The 22,231-nt window shown below is 31.3% G+C and overlaps 1 protein-coding gene across 4 annotated transcripts; it reads right to left on the minus strand.

Annotated features, from left to right (window-relative positions):
* Positions 1-1,952: 1,952 nt before the first annotated feature.
* On the minus strand, positions 1,953-20,331 carry LOC111004515 (MADS-box protein AGL42). 4 transcript variants are annotated; one of them, XM_022275566.2, is made up of 8 exons: positions 20,062-20,329; positions 19,778-19,971; positions 14,606-14,687; positions 11,205-11,266; positions 10,543-10,642; positions 5,661-5,702; positions 3,012-3,053; positions 1,953-2,201 (listed from the first exon to the last, which is right to left on the minus strand). In XM_022275566.2, exons 2-8 carry the CDS (start codon positions 19,957-19,959, stop codon positions 2,061-2,063), a joined length of 651 nt encoding a protein of 216 aa, XP_022131258.1. In that variant the 5' UTR covers positions 19,960-19,971; positions 20,062-20,329; the 3' UTR covers positions 1,953-2,060. The 4 variants fall into 4 exon arrangements, with proteins under 4 accessions (XP_022131258.1, XP_022131257.1, XP_022131259.1 ...); XM_022275565.2 differs by having other exon boundaries at positions 19,778-19,976; XM_022275567.2 differs by lacking the exon at positions 5,661-5,702 and having other exon boundaries at positions 19,778-19,976; positions 20,062-20,330.
* Positions 20,332-22,231: the final 1,900 nt, after the last annotated feature.

Genomic DNA, 22,231 nt, shown 5'->3' on the forward strand with positions numbered 1-22,231 from the left:
ATTCAAAATTTAAGATATCTGTATATTAGATGTAGAATATATATTCTGATGTATATCAGAAATACATCGGATGTACATCAAATGTAGATCGAAAGTATATCAGATATCTATCCATCAGACGTATATCAGATATACATCCATCGGACGTACATCATATATACATCAGATGTATATAAGATATCATAAAGGTAAACCTGGAATAATAAAAATTCAGAGAATAAAAATTCAAATATTTTACCATATTTACAAAATACAAAAGTGGTTGACATTTTTGTAAATATGTATAAAAGTTAACTACCATACAATTTCCCTCCAAAAAAACCAGCAATTTGGTCTCACTTGCATTCACAAATTCAAAATTTAAGACATCTTGGAAATATGGAAATCTTTTTTTTTATAATTTTATAAATATACTTTTAAGAAAAATAATAAATGTTCTCATCCACTCAATTATAGTTGTATCAATAAAACTCCTACGTCTTTGAATCATCTTAAATGCGTAATTATATCAATTAATATTGTCATTTTAATGCTGAATAAGTAGTTATAGGTTTAAATACTAAAGTTTCCTTTTTATTCAAAATCTAAAAAGAATTTAGCAATTCAAATTATAATAACTTACGTCCTTCGCGACAACGTAGTAGCAAGAATTTAGAGTTTTGAGTACCACTTATTCTGAGGACACTTGTCACAGTGTTGCTCAATCTAGGCAACGAACTTTGATTTTAGAGATCTACTAACGTAAGCAACACGATATCAATTTCAAGAAATTAAAAAGAAAACTATGTAAACATTATATTATGTCTACTTGCTAAAACATTAAAAACAAGAACCGTCAACAAGATTCAAACTTGCTAAATCCCGTTGGTATGAATGATTTTACAACTATTAAATATTAAATATTGAGACATGTACTAATTACAAATATTAGATGTAATAATCATAAATACTTATTAAATTGGAGTAAATGTAACATTTTACATATTTATGTTATTATATAAATTAATTTAAAAAATTTTAACTATTTAATATAAATTATTACATTTAGTTTTTACAACATTAAAAAAACAACAGTCAACAAATTAAATTTAATAAACTTTTAAAATATAAACTATACTCAATCTTGATCATTTTCTAAAACATTGTATAAAAGTTGAAATAACTATAATATATGAAAATTTAGAATTAAATATCAATATAAAAAAAACACTGGGAATAACATCTACTCATTATTATAATTAAATCACAACAATTTATTATTAATTTTTTTAACAACACAACAATTTCCATGTGTTATTTCTTTAGTGGACCTCAAATATTTGGGCTTTTTTTCCCTATAAACTCTGTAGCCCATCTACTACAATTAATGGGCCTGCCTTGTTATCAGAGCCCACTTCCTGAAACCTATTTACCAGCTTTGAATTTGGAAATGAGAAAGTTTCTTTTCGACATTTTCATAATTAAAAAAAAAAAAACCTTACCTCATGTCTCGATGGGTCAATAATAAATTGACTTTTTTACATTTTCTTAAAGAAAAACTAAAGCTTAAAAAGAATATCTCCTACCTATTGCGATGTGAAATTTTTTCAAGTACGAGACATCTAACTTACAACCTTTTAACTGGAGAATATATGTCAATTATTGCTGATTTATACTCGTTTTAATACTGTGAGTCAATTTTTTTTACGTACGATTCGAGCCACATTAAATACATGAGATAAGTATTTTTATAAAAATATGTAAAGAGTACACAAAAATGCAAAGCGTTTCCCTGCAAACATATTGGCCTAAAAAATCATTCTGACATTTTTATGTCTACTTTTTTAACATGTTAGGTGAGAAATGATAGAGACCTAAGAGTAGATTTCATAACTATTTCATTTTTAGTTTTGTTAAAAGAACTTAACTATTTCATTTTTAGTTTTGTTAAAAGAAAAAGAAAAAACTAAACATTACTCGCAAGAAACTTAAATATATAGTTATGACTTATAACACATGGGATTATTACATATTCTACATGGCACCCCTTCATTTGATTGGGTTGAACAATGAATTTGGAGTTACATGCAGGGCAATCCAATGAACAGTTCGGTCTGCATATCAGAATTGCTTTTGCTACTTTGGCTGCATAAACCCACAATACCTCCCTCTGCATCACCTCCACCACCACCTTCTTCTGCTTGCCATGGCTCAGCACCACACTTTGTAATAATAATAGTCACAAAATCAAATGTGTTAACAAAAAGTATCAATTTTAGAGGGAGGAGGGGCTTATGGTAGCCAAGAAAAGATGCGAACTATGATCATTGTCAAACTAAAACTCCAAAGTTAAAAGAAAAAAAAACGTTTCAACTAGAACATAGCTCAACTGATTAAGGTACAAACAATGTCAAAAAGATCATGAATTTGAATCTTCATCTCCACGTGTTGTACTAAAAGAAAAGTTAAGAAAAACATCATGGGAAAATATTGGTTTCACCCCTGAATAAGTTGATTTTTAGTTTCATCATAGCAAACATGGAAGTTGAATTAGTGTTGTAATTGATGACCTCTTCGGAACAAAATTTGAAAATAGCCCATGAACAACATCCAGTACATTTAGGCTAACTAATACTCATAAAAATGGTATCACCTACCCATAAGAAAGTCCCATATCTAGTCACATCTTCACAAAAAATGGAAACTTTAACTCATTGATTGTACAAAATTGACTCACTAGGAGTAGAAAGTGAACTTTTTCCAAACATTATAAACTAATCTCATGCAGGAGAACTTATTTGCAAATGTTTAAATAACAGTTCAATACTTTGAAAAAGAGGAAAAAGAAAACACACTTTTAGAAGCTATTTAAGATTCTTTATTTTCATTTACCTTTCTTCAACGGGTCACTTGGTATTTTCAGAAATATTGATTTTCAGCTATCTTTTCAGTCCAACACAACCAATGACAGATATTTTTGAGTTTCACAACATTAACTATAAAGAATAATGGAAGCATGAGGTCTCTCTCACCTTTGCAGATAACTTTGCATTCTCTTCTGTAAGGAGCTTCCCCTGATTTTGAGATGATCTCAGTTAATTCAACAAAATAAACAACCAAAACGCTTATGAAAATACAAGTAGGTTTATAAACAAACAAGTAGAAATATGACACTTCAAGCTCATGCAAGGCAGTTTTCATTCGAGTATGGAGCAACGCAACTTCATAAATTTGTTAACTTGCCTATTATATATATAATGTCTAGCAGAGTGCATAAGAATCAAGAGAACATTAAACAAGAAATGAAAGTGCGATCTTTTGTTTCTCCATTATCTTTGGAAAATTACATCACTAGTGAGACAAATGACTACATCAATAGGAAGAAAAACGAGTTTTGGAGTTACGTTATGAACCATGAATGCCTCGACATTTTCACAACGGTATGATATTGTCCATTTTGAACAGACTTCTATTAGCAGATTTCTAGTGTCCATTATTTGCATGATTATATACGACATGTTGTTAGTCTTTGGTGTATTGTTGGGACAAGATTTTGACGGTTATTTTCATTTGAGTTTTTCAAATAGTTAAATGAGAGGCAAGACGTGGGTTGCAAAGAGTGCTAACAAACTCCTGCATTGACTAAGAAAGTTATCCATAGTATATATATAGGTGAGGACAACTATCTTCATTGGTACGAGGTTTTTTGGTAAAACCAAAAGCAAGTCTGTATGCCCAAATCAGACAATATCACAAAAGAGGAGGAAACAAAACACAAGAAGGAGAAACAATCCATAATAGAGAACAAGACATCGGAAGAAGGACAAGGAGCCGTTGAGGATTTAACGGAGCAATTAATTATGGACTGAACATAGTTATCCTTTGATTGAATCGCTCTCAAATTCTAGTTTAGTTTTTATGTTTTTTATGCTTTTAATCTACTACTCAATTGAATACATACATAGATTCTTAGACTCAGAGAGCTGATTTTTTATTCAACTGCTATAGCTCTTTGTGTGTTCTTCCTTCTTTCATTTTTCAATAATTAACCTTCTACTTCTACTACGTGGTTGTTGCATTGAGTGAGATTCGAATTGGACTTGTGGCTTGTGGATAATCTGGTCTAGGGATTTACATTAGAGTTTGGAAACGTAAAAACCTTTTAGAGATTATTAAAGAATTTAGACTTTATGATCTTTTAACTTGTCAAAGTTAAATAGGGATATTTAATTTGGATGATCATTCTAACTTTGTTGATGACTTTTACTTGGATGATCTTTTCAGCTTGTTGAAATCCAATAAGGACATTTGGATGATCTTTTTAACTTTGTCAACAGCTTCTATTTGAATGATCTTTTTAACTTGTGGAAATCCCATAGGGATATCAAACTAAATGGCCTTCCGCTTAAGCTTTCCCAGTTCGAGGGATTAATTGATTGGATACTCGAGAACCATAATCTTTCCTAGGAACTACTTCTACAATGATAGATAGGGGTCAAGTTTGTTTGGCATATATGCCCCTGTTCGGAACTGATAACATTCGAGATTATGCAGGATTTTGCTGATGAATCAACAATTCGAACTGCTTTTCTTACGTATTCTTGATAAACCAGCATATGGATAAATCCTTGACGAGGGGCTTATTGCTAATGAGAGGATTGAGAATTACAAAGCTCATAAGCGAGAAGGATAAGTTAGATTTTGAGAAAGCTTAGGAAGATTAGGATTTCTTAGAGAAAGTCTCATAGAGGTAGGGAATCCCCTCTCTATCTCCATTTCTTACAATGTTGGTTTCAATCACCTACTTTAAAACGAGAAAACCTCTAATATCTCTTCTTTGATCTCTTGATTGTTGAGGTCTTGTTTTCATCTTGGATCCAAAAATGATCATTCTTTTGGCTTCTTTTCTCTCTTTTGTTTGGATCTAACCTATCTTTGGATATCTTTGCGGAAAGTTTGTACTATGCTAGCTATAACGCTTTTTTGTGATTGGATAAGTTTTTTTAGTTCAACAAATATAAGGTGGGGAATGAACCTTCAACTTCAAGGAAGGTAATATGAGTCTTATTCATTAAGCTATGCTCAAATTAGCGATAATGATATTTTTATGGTACTAGCTCTTCTAGCAGGATGTTTCATAATTGAGTTTGAGCACTTTTTACTCGGTAGATTTTAGGTTAAAGTTTAGATTATTTTTTGTAGTTAGATTTGAGAATTTTCATGATTTGATTGTGGAATTTTGTGCGATGTATTAGTTAGTTCAGAGGTAACTTTCAAATTTAGTTTTGAGGTATTAGTGTAACTACTTGTTGGATGTTGAATTTAATGAAATTAAAAATATAATGTAAAATTTAACTCCCTTAGTCAGGTAAAGAGTAAAAATGAACTTTCTCAAACCCTCAAAGGGAAAAGTTTCTTTCATTTTAATATTTAAATGATAATCCAACATACTCTTTAAATGATGCACCGTATTGTAACCTAAAGTTTAAAAGCCATGTTGAATATTCATTCTATATCTAATGTATACAAATAAAAAATTCAAAAAGAACAATTAGTTACCTAATATGTTAAGAGTTTGAATGTATTTATAATATGATGGAAATCAATCTACTCCTAGAAATCTTTCATGCTATATGCACCAACTTTTATGCACTTATTTTCTGTATCAATCTTCAAATTACCTTCTCAATCAGTTTCTCTTTCTGCTCCTTGAATAGTTGAGACTGCAATAAAATTAGCTTTCATAGATCAGTTTTCACCATGAAAATAATGAACTACCTACTCAGTATCCTTTTTTCAGTACAAAATGTCGAGTAGAGATTCGAATTCACGGTCTTTTAATTGAAAATAAATGCCGTCTTAACCAGTTGAACTATACTTAGATTGGTACCTGATTTCTAAAGATTAATTTTTTTAATCATTAATGTAATTATGTTGGAAGCATTACTCATCAAGTAATCCTACTTGCATTGCCCAAAAATAGGGCATGTTTGAGAGCATTTTCACATGAAATTCATTTATCAAAATTACTTCGGTTATATGCACTTTAGGTACTTATAATATTTCAAAAGTGTTTTTTTTTCATCTAATTAGAAATATTATTGAATAATTAGTATTTACTTAACAAATATTTTTATAATTAAATCACTAAAATGAAAATGATTAAGATTGTGAAAATTATAAAAATGAAAATAAAATTAATGAGAAAATATGTAGAGAGAGATTAGTAAGAGAAATTGTATGTTTAGAGAGACTAATAAGAAAAGTGTATAGGAAGAGATTGTGAAAAACAACATATTGTGGAGAGACGATGCTAGAGAAAATGTGTGAGAGGAGAACGAGAGAAAATATAGTCAAATCGAGGTAGTTCAGCGATAATTGACATACATCTCCAGTCAAGAGGTTGTAAGTTCGATCCCCACCTCACGTAAGATTGCTAAGGCTATAGTTAAACAATTTCAAGGGATTTTCCATTTTATCACTCAACCTTTATGAAGGGTTGCAATATAAAAATAGATAATATTCTTCTTTGCCAGAAGCTCTAGGCTAATTATCATACCGAAAAGGGAAAGAAAAGATGAGTTCTCAAAGGGAATCTGCAGAAGATCTAGTTAAAGGAGATTCATGAGAGAGCGATCCTAGATGACTCAATGACAGACACCTTTATTTGTTTGATACTTGAGAAGGGGGAGGGCAAGGAAAGTAAGGAAGTTCAAATCCATCAGCCTAGTTACAAGTGTTTACAAAATTATTACTAAAGTCCCCGCTAACATATTGAGCAAGGTTCTCCTAGTACCATCTCTAATTTTCGAGGGAGCTTTTATTGCAGGGAGACAAATTTTGGATCAAGATCTCATTGTTAATGAGACTGTGGAGGACTTTAAGGAAGGGGTCATCTTGAAAATTGACTTCAAGAAGGCCTACAGCCATGTGGATTGGAACTTCCTCGATAAGATGCTTTGAAGAAGGGTTTTGTTTTAAGTGGAGGACGTGGATCTAGAATTGCATTAAATCTGTTAGATATTAAGTTCTCATCAATGATAGATCTAGAGGTGAGTTTCGGGCTACTACAGGGCTTAGATAAGGGATTCCCTTTCTCCATCTCCACATCTCACACCTTCAATTTGCATATGATGACACTATCTGTTTTTGCTTGGTAAGGAAGACTTTATTGATCTCAATCAAATTCTTTTTGTTTATGAGTCGCGTCTATCTCAGGATTGAAGATTAATAGAGGGAAGTGCCCTACCATTGGTATTAACCTAAGAAGCATGGACACAAACACACGATGCGGATACGACCCGACACAGATACGGCGACACGTCAATTTCTAAAAAAGTAGGACATGACACGATGGGACATGTTAATTTTTTTTATTAAAAATATATATGTGCATATTTTGACAAATAATTATAAAGAAGATTTTTACTTTAAAACATGAAATTTTTATTTTAATCAAGGTTCGCCTTCCTATTCATCTTCTTCTCCATTGTCCTCTCTTTTTTCTTGCCTATTTCTCTTCTTCTACTTCTGTTATTATTTCCCTTTCTCATCCCCACTTCATCTCTAAAACGACCAAAACCAACCGACTGCAAGTATAGTAGGTCGATTGGAGCTGTAGGGTCTTCAAACTCCAACTAGCTCCAACCAATGAGAACCGATTTGTCGGTGGTCGGCGTTGGTTGGATCCCAAAACTGACCTCGATCGACCGATGATCACTCTTGTTAGGGGATGTTGTGTTGGATGGGGGAGATTGTCGTGTTTGTGTTCATGACTCGTCTAGAGGGTTTTCATGTAGCTATTTTTTCTGTCTTTTGGGTGATCCTTCCCCCTCTGGTTGTCCTTCATTTTTGCCGTAGTGGAAGGTCATCATTCTAAAAAATGTCAAATCTTTGGTTGGTTGGTTTTACTTGGGAGGGTGAACACCTTGATTATATGGCGAGACATTCTCCTTTTGTGGTGGGATTGTAGTAGTGTTATCTTTTCAAGAATGCAGCTAAAGATCTGGATCACATTCTATCGGATTATTGTCTGTAGCTATGTTTGGGACAACGTTTTTCAGGTTTTTGGTGTGTGTTTGAAAAGGAGCAAAGATTGCAAGTTTACGGCGGGGGAGGTCTTCTTGTTTCCTCTACTCCGAGATAAGGGCTGGATTTTATGGCACGATGGATTCTTTGCAGTTTCGTGGGGTCTTTGATCAGAGAGGAATAATAGAATTTTTAGGGATGGAGAAAGATATTAGGATGAGGTGTGATCTTTGGCTCAATTTAATGCTTCTACTTGGACATCAGTTTTGAAGGACTTTTGTAATTATCGGTTAGGTCAAATTATTTTGGATTGTAGTCCTTTTTTGTATAGTTAGTTGGAGATCTCGCTTGGTTGAGGGCTGTTTTGGGATTGATTTCTATTGATGGAGCGTTGGGGGGTTTCTCCTCGAGTAGGAAAGGACTTCGCAAGGATGACCCTTTGTTCCCCCATCTGTTTATAACATTTTAAGGTCTTATTCATATGTTGGATAAACCTCCAAAGGATATTATGTTTCATATGAGATGTAAGCATATTCGTCTAAATTACCTATCCTTTGCTAATGATCTCATGGTGTTTTTGGCGGAGGTAGTGGTTCCTTCTCCTTTGTTAAGGAGACATTTTCTCATTTTGGAGTCTCTTTGGACTGATAGCAAATTCTCATAAGAGCTCCATCTTTTGTTTTGGGATGACTTCCAATATTTAAGAGAGGTTTTGGATCAAGAGAACCTGATGGGAATAAGCTGAAGGTAATTATAGATATTATTAGGATATTAAAGGTACTCTAGTAATTAGATAAGGAAGTTGTTAGGGAAAGTTGTTATAAGTAGAATGAGGATGTAAGTATGAAGGTAGGCAAATTGGACGTAGTATGATTTAGGCTTTGAGTGATATCTCTAGGAGGGTCCAAGTACTTGGGTTATATTGCAGTTCTTCTATATATTATCTTTCAATAAATATTTCAGGTTCTAACGGAACCTTCCTTTTAGAAAGGTAGCTACAATTATGAAACTAATTTATAATCTACTTACTAAGTCTTACCCATAATGGCGGAGAACAATTGCTCCTAAAATGGCCAAATAAGGCTTAGTTGATCTTATTACTACAGAATCAACTTGAATAATTATCGTTGATTAAAATACTAGTTTGGTCCCTCTACTTTCAGCTTTGGTTCATTTTGATCCCCGTACTTTGAAAATCTTCGTTTTGGTCCATGTACTTTAAACTTTTGTTCATTTTAGTCCCGTACTTTCAAAACGTACATTTTGGCCTCTCTACTTTTAAAAAGTGACCATCGACCATTTTAGTCCCTCAATTCTATTCTTAATCTCATTTTTTATATCACAATTTCAACACGGCACTAAAATCAATATATGTCTTCAAATGTAAACATTACTTTATACTAAAGAGTTGTTGTTATGCGTAAAATATATATTAAAATTTTATAAAGAGGGACTAAAATGATCTTTTAAAAAAAGTATAGGAACTAAAATGAACATTTTCAAAATACAAAGACTAGACTGAACCAAAGTTTAAAGTAGGACAAAAATGAACACTTTCAAAGTACGGGAACCAAAATGAACCAAGACTGAAAGTACAGGGATCAAACTAGTATTTTAACCATTATAATTTGACCCGATTTTTGGTGTTTGCTTTGGGTGGCTTGGATGGATGCTTACATCTTATGCCAATGAGTTTTTCTCTTGCTCTTATGGTGAGTTTTTCTATCTTGTTTTAGTATTCCTGTCATTTGGTTAGTTTTATGTTACTTGATAGAGTTTTGTTTATTTTCATTTTGACATGCTTTGATAATTGAGTCATAAGATCATAATGTGTTATATATATATATATATACATAAAGTGTAAAGAGAGAGAAATTAGTTGCACAAACCCTAAAGAAGAGAAGTTGGTGAGAGAAAGTGGCAAGAGAGTGATTAGAAGAAAGAAATATATGATGAGGGATCAAGGATCAAGTGTTTTCAATAAAACACCTATCAATTTCTTGAAGTATTTTCAAGTGCCTTTAAATTGAAAAAGAGACTATTTTTTTTAACTATTTAATAATATTTTTTTGTCATAGTTTAAAGCACTACCATGACCAAAGATACCCTAATTTTGAAAAATAAATATATATATAATTATAACACATTATGGTTTTATATTCAAATATATAATATAAAAATATATATGATCCCAAAGCATGTTAGACTTAATTTAGGAGCCAACCTAAACATAGTTTAACTAATTAATATATCTTTGATTTCGATTATTATTGCATCTCCACTCTTATCAAACTTTTTAAAAAATAATTTTGAAAAACAAAATTCTTTATTTAATAACATGCCATGTATGCCAATACTTTTTAGTTTTAACGAAAATCAATTTCGTATTTGATTCTTTTTATACATTTGAAAATGTATTATCATAAATAATATACATTATTTTTATAGAAAAGAACATTTATACTTTGTTTTGTGAATTAAACTAAAATTGAGACAAAAAAACATATACATGAAATATACAAAATTGGGACATACTTTTCTTTCTCTAATACGGGATAAGCTCAATTCCAACTGTCTTTCGATCTCTCGAAGTTCCTTGAGAGAACAAGAATCCAAGCCACGTCCCAAAAGCTTCCTAAGATATGAAAATTTAAATGGTTAGTATGATATTATTAAGGATTAAAATACTATTTTGGTCATTTTACTTTCAATTATTTTAGTTTATTTTAATCTACGAACTTTAAAAAACATCTATTTTGATTCATGTGCTTTAAATTTTTGGTTATTTTGGTTCATGTATTTTCAACTTTCGTTCATTTTGATCTGTCGAAACGTTTATTTTGGTCCCTTCATTTTTATTTTTATCTCATTTCTTCCGTTCATCATTTTAGCATAGCATATCACTTACTAAATTTCTTGAAATGTAGCCATAAATTTATATTAAAGAGTTTCTAATTATGTATAAAATTTATATTAAAATTTCATAAATAGAGACCAAGTTTATCACTTTTAAAAAAAATATAGAGTTCAAAATGAGCCTTTTGAAAGTACAAGGATAAACCAATTGAAAGTATAGTGACCAAAATAAATATTTTAGAAGTACGATGACTAAAATAAATCAAAATCAAAGTACAAATACCAAAATAGTATTTAAACCTATTATAAATAAAAACTATATGGTAGGTGAGAAATCAGACTGTTGTGAATTTTCAAGATGCTCTATTTTTTTTGCCGTCATCTCAGCTTCTTGCTTCAATTGCTGCATAAAAACAAATTGTTATTCCATTTTCCTTTTAAATATTTAACAAGGACTCTTTATTAGAAATAAAAGTATAAATAAATAAATATATAGACAAGATATTTGATCCAAAAGGCACAAGAGAGAAGAAAAATATAAATTCACTATTAAACATGGAGGGATGATGTGGAATTTGTTGCAAAGATCGGCGAGTAAATGTTATAATATTATTTTTTTTTCCGGAAAACTGTTATAATATTATTTAATAGTAAAAGTATTTTGATGGGGAATGTATTATGAATTGTTATTATTATTATTTTTTTAACAAAATTAATTGTCATTATTGTGTTTGTCAAAAAAGAAAAAAATTGTTATTATTGTGATACAAAACAAAGTTTTCATAAAAATAATAATAATAATAAAGAAAGAAAGAAAGAAAATAAAGGATATGTAAAAAAACATCCAAATAAAAGGAGCCAACCAACTAGCTATACAAAAAAGGGTGTCAATCAATAAGAAATGACCTGATGGGTAATTAGTGTTGGGAATGACAAGACTTTTTGGACCGAAAATGCTTAAGCTTTGTTCCACATTGGAAGATTTACTAATGGCGGAAGGATTTATATAACAAACATTTTTTGTGGGCTTATAAAAGGTGTTTAGGATGGATCCAAAATATCTCCCGACGTGCACCATTGTCTATTCGATTAGACTGGTGGCTCGAGTTGATTGAAGATTTTGATCTTTTGGAACCTCCCTTTTGTCAGATGATAGATTCACTTAATCTAGTTATTGCATATATGCTAGCTAGAGTTGTAGAGATTAGATAGATTTTTCTCCCTATGACATGGTTTTAAAGTTTAAAGAGATTACTCAATCCTTAAGTCTCGAAGCACTTTAGATCATAAGCTAGATTATCTAAGTTTGAGCGCTCTCTCATCTTTAAGTCCTTCCCTTACCACTTCTCAATGGGGTGTTAGCGTTGAGTGTATTGTGAATGTTATTCTTTCTCTTAAACTTGTATTAAAGGAGTGGAACCACGATGTTTTGAAGATCTTAAGTCTAAGAAAAATATCTTTTGGTAGAATTAGGGTTCTAGACATTCTCGTCGAGTATGGATGCCTCATCGTCAAGGTGTCGAGATATGAGTAGGTTAAGATCTAAAGGGACTTTGAGGAGTTACTTCGTAATGAGGACTTACGTGTGTTGTTTACATAATGCAAAAGAGGAATGAAGAGAGTGATTGTAATATCACATTTTTTCATAAAATTGTGAGTTCGAGAAAGAACTAAGAATGTCATTAATTCTTTCGTGGGTGATAGTGAAGATCATGATCAGGAGATAGTCGCTAGATTTATATTAGATAATGTTATTTGAATTATTATTAAGCTATGTTATTTGAATTAAGATATAGTTTAGATTATATAATTTCAATTAGATTTTATATTTGAATTATGGTCAGGGATTATAGTATAGTTTAAATAGATTATTAGGTTTATATCAAAATTGGCACATCCAACGAAAGTATAGTTGTTTATGCATTCTCTGTTTTTCTCTCCTCTCCTAAAATTAACAATATTAAAGTTCGGATCAATGCTGGTCTTCTCTATTTCGGTTGGATCTATAATCTAAATGCATGGATCTAGGGTTTTATTAGACCTTATTAGGGTTCAAGGGATTAGCTACAAACCAAAAAGTTTTTTCTTTTCCAATCTTTTAGAATGCAAGAGGGGCCTCCCTCTTCCCCAAAAGTTCTATCTTTTCAACTTTTTGTCTAATATAGGCAAAAACAGTCACAAAGAATGCTGATTTGCCTGGAAAAATTCTTACAGGCACATGCTAAAGCTACTTAGAAACCCTAGAAAGGAAAAATCCTAAGTGGGGTGTTAGCGTTGAGTGTATTGTGAATGTTATTCTTTCTCTTAAACTTGTATTAAAGGAGTGGAACCACGATGTTTTGAAGATCTTAAGTCTAAGAAAAATATCTTTTGGTAGAATTAGGGTTCTAGACATTCTCGTCGAGTATGGATGCCTCATCGTCAAGGTGTCGAGATATGAGTAGGTTAAGATCTAAAGGGACTTTGAGGAGTTACTTCGTAATGAGGACTTACGTGTGTTGTTTACATAATGCAAAAGAGGAATGAAGAGAGTGATTGTAATATCACATTTTTTCATAAAATTGTGAGTTCGAGAAAGAATTAAGAATGTCATTAATTCTTTCGTGGGTGATAGTGAAGATCATGATCAGGAGATAGTCGCTAGATTTATATTAGATAATGTTATTTGAATTATTATTAAGCTATGTTATTTGAATTAAGATATAGTTTAGATTATATAATTTCAATTAGATTTTATATTTGAATTATGGTCAGGGATTATAGTATAGTTTAAATAGATTATTAGGTTTATATCAAAATTGGCACATCCAACGAAAGTATAGTTGTTTATGCATTCTCTGTTTTTCTCTCCTCTCCTAAAATTAACAATATTAAAGTTCGGATCAATGCTGGTCTTCTCTATTTCGGTTGGATCTATAATCTAAATGCATGGATCTAGGGTTTTATTAGACCTTATTAGGGTTCAAGGGATTAGCTACAAACCAAAAAGTTTTTTCTTTTCCAATCTTTTAGAATGCAAGAGGGGCCTCCCTCTTCCCCAAAAGTTCTATCTTTTCAACTTTTTGTCTAATATAGGCAAAAACAGTCACAAAGAATGCTGATTTGCCTGGAAAAATTCTTACAGGCACATGCTAAAGCTACTTAGAAACCCTAGAAAGGAAAAATCCTAAATCAAAATAATTAGCCATATTTTCAAGGAGACTGATGCTTTAGAAACCCTAAAAATGTTCTATGCAGTCAAGTCATAATGATTTCATTTCAAGTCACTTTATTCGTTTTTCCGTGTTTTTTTTAAGCGCAAGATATGAGGTTGGGGATCGAACTCACAATTATCTTGGTTGGAGATATATACCAATTTCCGTTGATTTATAATCACTTTGACTTATTCGTTTTGAGTTTAAGTTGACATAACTTATATTTTATATGTTTATCCTAAATTTTAGAATGGTTAATGGTAAATCACATTCTTCTGTTTCATTGGAAATTCATCATAATTGTCGGTTAATGTGTTTTCTAATATTAGATTGGAGTTAATATGGTTTCATATATTCAAGTTGCAATTGCATGTTTTAAAAGAATAATTAGTTTTTTCCCTAAACTTTACTTTATTAATACTCATCTCAAATGATAAAATAAAGAAACACAACATGATTTTAAAAAATAGAAACTAAAACCAGTATGTACGTATGGATGCATATATAATAGAAACTTGACGAGTAGAAAAGAAGGAGAAGAAGAAAACCTGCATGTATCCTTCGGAGCGGAAAGCATTGGTCTGTCCATCTTTCCCGTACTTATGATAGCGTTCGATTGACTTCTGCATACTGAGCCATCAAAAAAAAAAAGGAGAAAAAGAAAAGAAGATAGTATTACTATAAATAAATAAATATTATTGAGTATAAATAAAATAATTATTCACTTATTTCTATCTTTGGATGCAACATTTTATTTAAATATACTTAGTTTACATGATTTGGTCTCAACAACTTTTAGGCAAATTGTGAACTACTACTACGGGCCTGATCTAATTATAATTTGAGTCGTTAGGGAGGTATACATATATCGTTACAAGACGTTTTTCCTTCGAGTATTATGACATTTTTTTGTTTATGTGTTCTAGGGCTATGTCATTCAGATTTTGTTCTAAAATTTGAGAAATATAGTAAATAACTCTTAGGGGTTTGCTAGCTACCTAGGAAGATCCTTATTTACTTAAATTAGAGAAAATAAAAAGAGATTAGTGAGGTAAAGTTGGACTCGTTTGTCTTTCGACTCCACCTTTGATCTTAATTGTACTAAAATAAAAAATAAAAAAGAGAATGTATATTATTAATATATGTGGGATATATTAATAAAAATATTAATTAAGAATTTGAGTAGGACTCAAACAATTAATATTTTAATATATAAGACATTAAAAAAAAGACAAGACCACATGAATTTGAATAAGATTTAGTTATATCCTCACCATCTATATAAATAAGGCCCTTCGCAAAGTTTAATTATTCGATTTGAGATTTTTTCTAAATGATATTCTCTCTGAACTTTTCCTCTTTCTTTTGGGAGTTAAAAAAGGGAAGAAACTCTTAGATTCTAGAGTTATAGTAAGGAAGATCTATTGGAGATGTACATTGGTGTTTAGTTTTATATAAAAATTCGGACCAATACATGATTTCTAAATTATTTAGAAATCAAAGCCTTTCGCTGCGGTGAATTGTGTTCATTCCTTGAATTGAGTGTGAGGAAGAACAAACCAATACTCCACAAAATCAACCAGAAACAGTAGCCATAAATCTAATAAATGAAGAAGAAAATTCTCTTGTTCCCTTCATAGAGAAGACAATGTACTTGAAGAAGAATTCCTCAACTCTGATGCAACAAAATGCCCCCAGTCTGATAATCAAATGGAAGCTGCAACCTCAAATCTATCACCAATTACTCCCAATCAGCAAACACCTACTACATGTTCATCTTTTTTCTTCTCTTGGCTGTACCATCACTTCCAGCTCAATGTTGGGATGAAATCTTTCAGCTCCAAATCATCAAATTTCCAAAGGCAACACACATGCATACAAACAATGGTCACGATAAAGAAACTTCATGACAGCCGAGTTGAATCCGCCTCTCTATTGAAAAATCAGTTCCAGCTATCATGGAGGAAGAAATGAAAGCCCTAAGAAAAATCATATTCGGGACCTTGTTGATCACTCGTCCCATTGTTGGGTCAAAGTGGATCTTCAGGACCAAACTAAACTAAAAGAAATATGAGATATCTGAAAGACATAAAAGCTTGCTTAGTGGCTCAAGGATACTCCTAAATAGGAGTGGACTATTATGAGACGTTTAGCCCTATAATTAAGCCGACTACATACAATCTGACCAATCCTTGCACTAGCAATCACCTATGGATAGAATTTAGGACAACGCGAGGTCAAGAATACCTTCTTCCATGGCTTCCTAAATGAAGACTTGTACATGCTTTAGCCCCCTAGCTTTCATCATCCAGAAAAGCCACATCTAGTTGGAAAAAACTTAATCGTTCACTGTACGGTTTGAAGCAAGCCCGAAGAGCATGGTTTGAAAGTCATCCCATTTATTTCTTCTCCATATCGGTTTCTCATCTCCTTCCTCTGATCTTTCACTTTTACTTTTTTACAATGGAGCTACTTTTATTTTGATGCCTGTCTATGTCAATGGTATAATTATGACATTATGATAGTAACAAATGTGAAATGTATGGAGAAGGTCATTGACCAACTTAAGCTCAGAATTTTCACTGAAAGATCTCGGTCACTTTACTACTTTCTTGGTAGCTGATCTTAGCACACCTATGGCTGCCACAACCTCAGAAGCTCCAAATGACAATTACGACATTGACCCTACTGATTATAGACGCATGATGGAATATCTTCAATATCAAACACTTACGAGACCCAACATAACTTTCGTTGTAAACAAAGTGTGTCAACACCTTCAAGAGTCCAAAGTTAAAGGATTATAAGGCGGTCAAAAAGATATTGAGATACATCAAAGGCACACTAAGGCATGGTATAATCTTTCACCAAAATAGCTTCCTATATTTTTATGCTTTTCGTGATGTAGGTTGGGTGGATGTCGCGACACTAAAAGAAGCACCTTAGGTTCCTCTATCTTTCCAGGTTCAAATGGCATATTCCCGAAATTGAAAGAAGCAAGCCATGTCTATAGCAAGATCAAGTTTTGAAACGGAATATCATGCACCATGGCTCGAAATTATCGCGCTCAAACCTCCCTAACTTCTAGTGACAACATAAGCGTCCTATACATGGCCAAGAATCCCATCTTCCATGCAAGAACAAAGCATATAGAGATAGACTACTATTTTGTAAGAGAGTCAACCTTGGACATTCCAATTACCAAATACGTGTCTGTCTTCTGACATATCTACAAAACCGCGGCTAAAGCCTGCTTTAAGGAGCTAAGAAGAAAACAAGGAGTGTATGAGACACACTCCAGTTTGAGGGAGATGTTAAAACATAACTTTAAGCAGCAAACTCTCTCTAGTGACACAGCAGACTTGTGACAGAAAACTTGCTTACTATGAAATGACCCTTAATGACAATTATGTTCCAATCAATCAGACACTACAAGCACCCAACTGTCAGTAACCTTGCTGACTTACAGACGTTGGTGGGTTCCTTATAATTCACAAAATTGAAGCAGATCCGACCAGCCGCTTATTTCCTTTTGTGGCTTCATTATTAGGAAATCTATGTAATTACATGGGACTAGCGGTTGAGCAATTATATTGCTCTTTCCTTGCAGCTTTTATTTTCCTTTTCTGCCATGTTCGTACAACCATATTAGGTTGATTTCTCAGCTTGATTTTTAATAAAAAATAATGAGCTATTCATTCTAAATTGATCTGAAAATTTTCAAATCATACCACATACTTAACCATTCTTTTATTTATAAAGTAAAGAAAAGGTTTTGTGGGAGTGTGTTAGAATCTTTGTGTCCTCTTGGGCCTCTAGCACTAAAGTCTTTTGAAATTATGCTGTAATTTTTGCATTGGGAAAGGGCTCGTGGGGCCCGAGTACCCCACGTATATCCACGATGATATGATATTGTCCGCTTTGGAGGTAGTACTCACAGCTTTGCTTTTGGTTTCACTCCAAAGGCCTCATATCAAGGAGATAATTGTCTTATCTTATATACATACCCATGATCACCTCATTCCCTAATCAATGTAGGACTTTGTTTGCATTTCCCTTACAAACAGAGCATCGTCTCTCCTTTTTGTTATGATAACAAAATTAAAGCTAAGTTTTTGATAAATAATAATAAAACAAATCGTATAGAAAAGGTATTAATAAAATGGTTGACGAAAATGAAAATGGATAGAGAGCGATTTAGAGTACGTGGGAAAGATGGAGAAGTATATAAGAAGGGGAGTAGCCAACTAGTGAAGGGAAAAAAAAATGTCATACGGACGAGTAATAAGAGAAGTAAACAAGACAAAAAAAGATATAGAAAGTACATAGTAAGAGAAACTATGTACATTTTTGTGACAAATTATAACCATCTAAACCTAAGTATAGTATATACGTAAAAATAATCATAATTTAATGTAAAAACGCATGTTACATTTGTAAAGCAAAAAATTAGAAGAAACTTTTCTTTCAAAATATGGTTAAGGCTTTTAAATGTATATAGAATTTAGGGAATACAAAGCATAAATTATTATTACATAAATTTACATTTTTTTAGTGCAACGATGTGAGGATATGGAGATTGAACCTTTAATCTCGAGGGAATGAGTTATGCCAATTATCATTGAGCTATACATACTTATGTTGGTACTACATAAATTTACTTTCAGTGAATCAAAGACCATAGGAAAAAGAAGCATATAATATGACCACAAGGGAAAATATAATGAGGCATGGAATATAAAAATGTGTATGTATTTTCTAGGATGCTGAACAAAAAAATTCAAATGTGTTAACAAAGATTTTACAGATAACATGTCACTTTTGTAATGAAAAACTAGAAAAGATTTCTAAAATAATTTTTAAGATTTATGGAAGTAGAAAGCATAAATTATTACCAAATAAATGTACTAAAATAAAAAAAATTGACACACATAAATGAATAGAAAAGTGAGATAAAATAATAATAATAATAACGAAAAACAAATCTGCATATATTGGTAGGTTTTGAAAACATTTAAATTCTACATAAAACTAGATTATACTTTTAATATTATTGTTTTTTCATCATTAAAATTTAAAGCTATTTGATGATAATAATAATTTATAACCTATATATATAGAACAATGCATACCTTTTCTGTTACAATAAAACCAAAAAAAAGTAATAATAATAAATAAAATTAACCCACCATAAAATAATTCATATTTTAAATTGGCTCTTACAGTTTATGCATCAACATGAACACAAAGTTAATCGCTTTAACTACAAGTGATTGCAAAAGGTACAATTAACCCATAAAATCATAGTCATGTATGACCACAACACACAAACAAAACAGTACAGTTAAAAACAAAAAACAAAACCAAATTTCATTCTTTTAATTAATTAATTAATTCAAAAATCCCTAATAATAAAGCAACATAATAAAAAGAAGTAGTACTGCGGTTTGGTTTCCCAGGAGGCAAAGGGAGAAAATCTTGCAAAATCATAGATGAAATCTAAGAGGTACAATTTGGCATAAATATTTGACAGTGAATATTAGATCTGGTTTTGATTACTCATGCAACCCTCCTTTCGCCCACCTCACTGATTCGAATCGATTCAATTCGAGCATAGCTGAATGAATAAAGTACTACAAAACGCATCTATTACCTTCTCTAGAGTTGAAACCCGACCCCGTAAGATCAAAAATAGAAGAAAGAAAGCGGAGGGAACGTACTCGGAGCTGGAGAACTCATAGAGCCTGCCTTTCTGAGAGAAGATGAGGACGGAGACTTGAGCATCACAAAGAACCGACAGCTCGTACGCCTTCTTCAGAAGCCCATTTCGGCGCTTTGAGAAGGTCACTTGCCGACTTGTCGAATTTTCAATCCGTTTCATCTCAACTTTCCCCCTCACCATCTCAGCTCAATTCTTCTCTAAACAAAATTTCAAGTTTAATGCTCTATTTAGACACAAAAACAAAAAAATATATATATAATGGGAAGATTGTATTATTCTTACCAGAAATTTGCTTCAAGAGATGTTGGGATTCAGCTCAAAGAGGAAGCTTTGGCATGGGTTTTTCCAGAAATATGGGAAGTTCCAAGTGAAGAGATTTTTTAGGGAATACAAGGAAAATATGGGGTTTTGTTGAAGTTAAAAAAAAAAAAAAGAACCCTAAAAAGAGAAAGATTTGAGAGACAAGGGAAAAATGGGGGAAGAGCTTATGATTGTGAGTGGGGGAAATGGGAATCTATCCCCTTCTTCTTCCTATTCTCAACCAGCAAAAACTAAAGCATTTACTTTTCCTTTTTCATGCATATCTCATAATTTCTTTTCCCTTTTTGTCCTTGTCCCAAAGCCAAAACAAATATTAATTTCTTTTCTTTACACAAAAAAAGAAAAGAAAAAAAAAACAAAACAAAAAACTTTTAATAGGACCATTTTCTAATTGTTTTTCACTCGAGTTCAATGTTCAATGTTGGTTGAGATTTAGTAAGCTGACTTTTCTTTCAATATATTCAAATAATTTTGGAAAAGAGTTGCTATTTTGTCCATTCTGAATTAATTACAAAAGACTTGTCAAAAACATGGAGAACTGGTAATAGTACTCAACTGATTTTATGTAGGGACATTGAGCATTAAAAATGCTAAATTTTTGTACGAATGAAAATTTAAAAAGTACAGTAAAGTTTAGACGGATGGAAGTTGTAGCTTTGCAAATAAAGTTGAGACATTAATTCAAACGTAGTTCGGTATATATTATCATATCAAATATTGATAGTTTTTTAGTAAAACATGTGAGGGTGAGGGATCAAACTCACACCCTCTTGAAAATATATGTCAATTACCGTTGAACTAGTTTTGACGTTTATAGCTTCATGTTTACTCATTTTACTAAAAATGTTTTTGTAAATGTTATTAAAAAAAGTATAATGAAGTATTAAATGCTCAAAGTTTATGTCAATTATTCATTACAATAATCAATGAAAACTACGAAAAGTTGAAAACAAACTTCATCAACAATTAATTATTTACGGAAAACCCCCTTTTAACAAAACTATTTATTTTTACTTACAAAAAATATTTATTTTAAAATAAAAATTTGCAATTATTTCAGTGAAATACATATTTATTAATATTTTTAGTTCACAATTTCCAAATTCATCAAAGCTATCCAGGAAAGGCTATTATGATAAAAAGAGATTTTACCTTACTTCAAAAAAGAAAAAAACAAATGAAAATAGGGTAGAGCATCATTATGATTTATTTTCTTTATTTTATTTTTTTGAATTTATATATCTTAGTCTGAGTTTTTTTTTCTTAGTGTTGTCAGCAAGGTTTTAAATATCGATGTCGATGAAAATGTTGATGTCTCAATTTCATAGAAATATCGAGATATCGATAAAATGTTGATATCGATGGACATTCCTGTAAAAGTTAGAAAATTTTAAAAATTGTAAAAAATATTTAAATTAGCAAAGTATACATTTTTCTAATTCTAAATTAGTTAAAAATAATTAATTTCAATATTATCTATATATTAGTGATATTTTGTTGATATTTTTTATATTTTGTCGATTTTTTATATTACATTGGAAATGTCGATTTACTCTTCATGTCGATGTCGATCCTATGAAAATATGGATATGTTAATAGAAATATCGACATATCGATGGATATTTAAAACTATAGTTGTCATATAGTTTAAAATTACAATTTATTTTAATATTACAATTTATTTTAATAATTCAAATAGAAAGAATACCTTTGAATCCATTTTACAAGAATAACTTTACTTTGTCTTTTGAAAGACTTTTCCCTTTAACGGAAAACGAGCAGCGAGGTCTCGATACTTGAGACTACCATTTAATGAAACATAAGATTCTTTTTTGGAATTTAGTTTTTAATTTAAATATTTTATTTACATGAAAATTGTAAATAAGAGATTCACATTTTATTTTATTTTATTTATTAATTGAAGGTAGGATATTAAATTTTTGCCCATCATATTTAGATTATCATATTCTTGGTTCAAATATTTATTAAGGATAAATCAACGTTCGTTTTTTTAATACAATGCGTGAGTGAGGTTCGAACTCACACCCTTTTAAATAAATAAAATATCAATAAATAAATACTAAAAAAATTTGAATCCTTGTTCTCAATAAAATAATATGCATGAGTGAGG

The sequence above is a fragment of the Momordica charantia genome, assembly GCF_013281855.1.
Source record: "Momordica charantia cultivar OHB3-1 chromosome 6 unlocalized genomic scaffold, Mcharantia_2.0 BLBB01000006.1, whole genome shotgun sequence".
Lineage (NCBI taxonomy): Eukaryota > Viridiplantae > Streptophyta > Magnoliopsida > Cucurbitales > Cucurbitaceae > Momordica > Momordica charantia.